At 32.0% G+C, this 4,805-nt stretch overlaps 1 protein-coding gene across 6 annotated transcripts; it reads right to left on the reverse strand.

Moving 5' to 3' along the window:
- Positions 1-732: 732 nt before the first annotated feature.
- LOC140866764 (uncharacterized) lies at positions 733-3,655 on the reverse strand. 6 transcript variants are annotated; one of them, XM_073271810.1, is made up of 7 exons: positions 3,566-3,655; positions 3,170-3,280; positions 2,526-2,635; positions 2,346-2,425; positions 1,799-1,899; positions 1,597-1,712; positions 733-1,019 (listed from the first exon to the last, which is right to left on the reverse strand). In XM_073271810.1, coding segments are annotated over exons 3-7 (339 nt in total). In that variant the 5' UTR covers positions 2,528-2,635; positions 3,170-3,280; positions 3,566-3,655; the 3' UTR covers positions 733-979. The 6 variants fall into 6 exon arrangements, with proteins under 6 accessions (XP_073127911.1, XP_073127910.1, XP_073127908.1 ...); XM_073271809.1 differs by having other exon boundaries at positions 1,799-1,914; XM_073271807.1 differs by having other exon boundaries at positions 2,331-2,425.
- Positions 3,656-4,805: the final 1,150 nt, after the last annotated feature.

Consider the following 4,805-nt stretch of genomic DNA (forward strand, 5'->3'; position numbering starts at 1 on the left):
TAAATGGAGATATCTTCAAAATCACTAGTAGAATTTCCTTCATTTACTTCGGTTATAAACTGAAGTCGTAGGTAGATAAATAACAAAGTAGTGTCACGTGAAGTAATAGATACTGTTTTACTTCGCGTTATAACCGAAGTCGTAGCCCTGAAATTACCGAAGTCTTTGGTCGGTTCATGGAGCCAAAATCGGTTCGGGATTGGGTCGATGCCGAAGTAAAAGCATATATTTTACTTCGGAAATTTTATTAACTAATGAAGTAAAATAAAGTCGTTTACTTCGTTAATTTCATAATTTCCCGAAGTAAAAGATATGCTTGTACTTCGTCAATTAATGAAATTGACGAAGTAAATGATATGTTTATACTTCGACAATGATACTAATTGACGAAGTAGAAGTCTTTTACTTCGCCAACTTCACTAATCGACGAAGAAAAAGAATGTATTGTACTTCGGCAATTTCAATAATTGGCGAAGTAGAAGACATTTGTTTGCTTCGTCGATTAGTGAAATTGCCGAAGTAATAGAAGATATATGACTGCAACATTTACGTTGACTGATGAAGTAAAAGTTCTATTTAACTTCACATGTTATGTATTGTGGTGAAGTAATTAATTCAAACGACTTCGTTGTTACAGATTTATGGTTATTTATTTAACTTCACCATTTAATTTTATTGAAGTAAAAACATATGTTCCACTACATTAAATTTAGATACAATAATGCCACAATATAAATATATTTTTGGAACTTAAAATAGACTAATAAGGTTCATAAATTATCCATCCCAAAATAACGAACATCCATAAATCTACAAGTATATCCACCAAATAACCGAAAATATGCATGTATCCACAAGTATTTCTACAAAACTAAAAGTTTATCCACAGAGACAAAACAAAGTATTATCCCAACGTGCATGACACATTTAGGCACCTACATAAAAGTAGACGAATTCACTCCATTAACTTCTAACTTCATCAGATTGATCTTGGCTGTAATATTAGTTCTTGATGGATCCTGCAAACAGAAATGTAAAAAAAGATAGCTCAATGTCAATAAGAATGCAATCATCTTCAGGAAACAAGTAAACATCTATAGTTTTCTTGGTGAAGTCACTTGAATGTAAAAACATCTATAAGACTGCAGGCTTGATACATAAGATGATACATGTTTATATATAGGTAGTGGCCTTGGATAGTCCCCTTGATTTCCACATCATCAAAATCCATAAAAACTAAAGATACAAGCTAAGAAAGTAGATAAATTATTACACAAAATTTACAAAATACCAATATGTTGTTAAGAAATGAGACTTGAACCTAACTCATCCCAAAAACTAAACTATGTTGGCTTTAGTGTCTTCAACAAAACATTGCCACAACGGATTAAGAAAACAGAAATAAAACTCCTCATCTTTAAGAAACATTCTAGTGTGTTTCCCTACTTTCATCATCCAAGTAATCGTGAAAGAATTGAACTTCGGATATTTTATGGATCCTAATTCAAGAGACTTAAATGAAGCTAGAAGAAATCTAACTCATCCGACAAGTGCTTCAAGCAATCTAGTAGCAGAAGCAACAGAAAAAAAACTCACCTCTTCTTTTTTGTGATGCTCACTCCATTGAAGGATGGTACGCAACCAACACTATTAAAGACATTGTCGAGGGCTATCTCTTTACCATTACCATATCGAACCGTCTTAAAGACTATCTGCAAGAATTGGCGCGAGAAAAGTTTATGCTGAAATCTAGCAAAAACTGAGTAACATCTGATTTTGACAGGGCACGATTTCTTACAGCTGGACAACCATATGCTAGTAAGTCACTGTCCTCTAAAATGACTGCTAAAACCCCACCATCTTCAACTTCAAGACCAGACATGTACGCCAATTGTGCATCTGCCTCATATGGAGCTACAACAAATTAAATAGTCTCTAATCTCAAAATCTGAAAATTAAAACAGTTGGTACTATTGATGAGTCCTGCATGCCACAACTTAGTTTGGAACTGGAAGTTATTATACACCCAAAATATAACATATACACCCACAACATGAAATTGTGAATATGGAAACTTTTGGACCAAAATTAATAATAACCTACAACATGTAGAAAATAGAAGAATCAACAGTTTTGTCATGTTAAAAGATATTCAAGTTAATAATAACTTGCAGCATGTAGAAAATAGTAGAATCAGCAGGTTGGTCATGTTAGAAGATGTTAGAAGATATTCAAGTTAATGATAACCTGCAGCATGTATAAAATAGCAGAATCAGCAGGTTGGTCATGTTAGAAGATATTCAAGCTCTTACCAAAGAAAATGAGGGTACCTTGTGAGAAATTACCAAGTTTTTTGTGATGCTCACTCCATTGAAGAAACAACAATTCCAATTTCTTTTCCTCTGCCTTCACAGTAATACGCGCCCTTAGAGTTTAAAATAACACAGACAATAGAGAAAATAATTCAGAAGTGCTACTATTTTGCATTAAGAAGAAAGAATAACATAAAGTTTCAGTATATATACATAATATATCAAAATTAACATCGAACTAGGTCTCTTCTCCGCTTTTCTGCAATCTGCTCACTCTCTTGCTGCCTCAACTTTTCACTTTCTTCACGTGCTCGTTGTTCAGCCTACATAAACACATGATATTTTAAGTTAATTGACATGGAAAGAATATCGCCCTTAAAATTTTAAAAGTACATAAATATATGTTCAACTTTTATAGTCACTTACAAGAAAGGCCAAGCTAGGTAAGACAAATTCATTAAAAAAATTTATGAAAATGGAAAGAAAACAATAACAATTAAAAAAATCTAAGATACAAATTTTTTGAGTATTGTTTCACAAATCAAAGTAAACTAAAGCTCACGACATGTTGATCAAATTATAGAATAAATCAAAAGAACACTTCAAATCTAACACACTTCCCAGAATAAAATGGAGAAACCCACGACATGTTGATCAACTTATTCAGCACAAATGAATGTAAAATTTGACCCAAAGCTCTGCTATCAACACAAGGTAAAATAAATTTCATGAAGTTACCGGGTAATTTGACTCTTGCTTAGCAATTCTACTATCTAACATCAAAGAAACTGGCAAGATCAACTAAAATTAGTGTACAGATAGTAGGTTGAGGAATATTCAAGAGATGACTTAGTTACCTTTTAACCCACTTTAGTGTACCGACATCTACATTTTTCCATCAATAATCGCCAATGCACCAGATCCAGGTTCCTTAGTAAATGTGCCTTTTACTACCTACAAGCACAGTCCTTAATCCAAACTGATCAGCACAAATACGAGAATTATTTGTACACTAGAATGTTTATTCCAAGTGCTAGACATCTTGAGACCAGTTTATCAAGAAGAAGACTTGAACTTGTTTTTCCAAATTCCGGTTCAGTAGACACAAAATTATGATTTAATTTTTCAAGACAAAGTCACAAGTACATAGTGAATTTAATCACAATTTTCTTAGAACAGGACCACGATTGCTTTGAAACTCAAATGAATGTTCATATACACGGTATAAATCAATAGCAATTAATCACAAATACCTATTATCGCATTCCAAATGAACTGAAACAGAACCGAGAGTGCAAAATGAGGAAACACGGAGCTTATGCTTGGAGTTAATCATTTTCAACATTAATCGTGGTGGAATATTCAACTAATTACAACAATACCTAAATAATTTTTTTATGGGTTGTGTTGTATTAATTAAAAATTTGTTTTAAAAAAATTGATGCTTGAGACAGTCTCACTATCTCTTAATAAGAGTTTTTGTGTTTTGAAAATTGGAAAAAAGGATTAAATAAAATGAAAATATTATACTTTGAAGTATATACATGGTAGAAACATATAATATTCCTGATGTGTTTTAGAAACCGTGAGTTATTTGTATATCATCTTTTTTTTTTTCAAATGGGTTGAGCCCGAAGGAAACCCCATCCCACATGAGTCAGAGGCTTATTGGCTCATGCGGAGGTTAAATTGAGAGATTGCACGAGCGACAGGGACCTAAGGGAGGGAGCAACATGGCCGACCCCCCGAGCATACCCCACAATATTTCAGCAGGAATATGCTTCACACGAGGATCGAACCCGCAATGCTGAGAAATTTCTTTCCACGTCACCTCAGGTCTTACCAATTCGCCTATGCCCCTGTGAGCATTTGTATATCATTTTTTGTTTCAAAATCATGTGGGTACGTATGTTTTTGTATGGATGATGTTATTTGTGAAATTGTTGTGAACCCATTATGTTAATTGCGTTGAAAACAGAAATAATATGAGCATACATTTCAAATTATAATAAAATTATTATAAACTAGTTGGTGTCTTAATTGATTAGTTGAAAATTTACTTTTATAGATGATTGATCAGTTAGATATGATCACAAATAATACGTGATAGACAATAAATCAATAATTTCTATTTTTGTCTTTGATTTCGATTAGAAGAAATCATATTTACTAGTACACTAAGCACATGTGTTGCATGTGCACATAATATATTTTATAAAATTAAATTTATTTATATGTTTTCTTCCATTACCTAATGAGATAATAGTAATTAAAAATTAAGATAATGGGATAGGGAGGATAAGAGATGAGAAGTTTTTAAATCATAAATTACATTTTTGTCTCTTAATCATTGAATATGTTGAAATAGTTATAAGAAAATCTATTAAAATGATCAAGTTAGTTTCTCTAATGGGTTTATCTATTAAAATATAGTAAAGATAGTAAAGATATATATACATATGTTTGAGAAACAAATTTATAATATATCAAAAT

This window comes from Henckelia pumila, chromosome 4, assembly GCF_033568475.1.
Source record: "Henckelia pumila isolate YLH828 chromosome 4, ASM3356847v2, whole genome shotgun sequence".
Classification (NCBI taxonomy): Eukaryota; Viridiplantae; Streptophyta; class Magnoliopsida; order Lamiales; family Gesneriaceae; genus Henckelia; species Henckelia pumila.

Bases quoted from the DNA above. Each gene is read 5' to 3' on its own strand.
- LOC140866764 (XM_073271804.1), bottom strand. The intron at 1,915-2,312 runs GTAAGAGCTTGA...AATTTGTTGTAG, and splicing joins AGGTACCCTCATTTTCTTTG to CTCCATATGAGGCAGATGCA. The intron at 1,713-1,798 runs GTAAGAAATCGT...CAATTCTTGCAG, and splicing joins TAGCATATGGTTGTCCAGCT to ATAGTCTTTAAGACGGTTCG.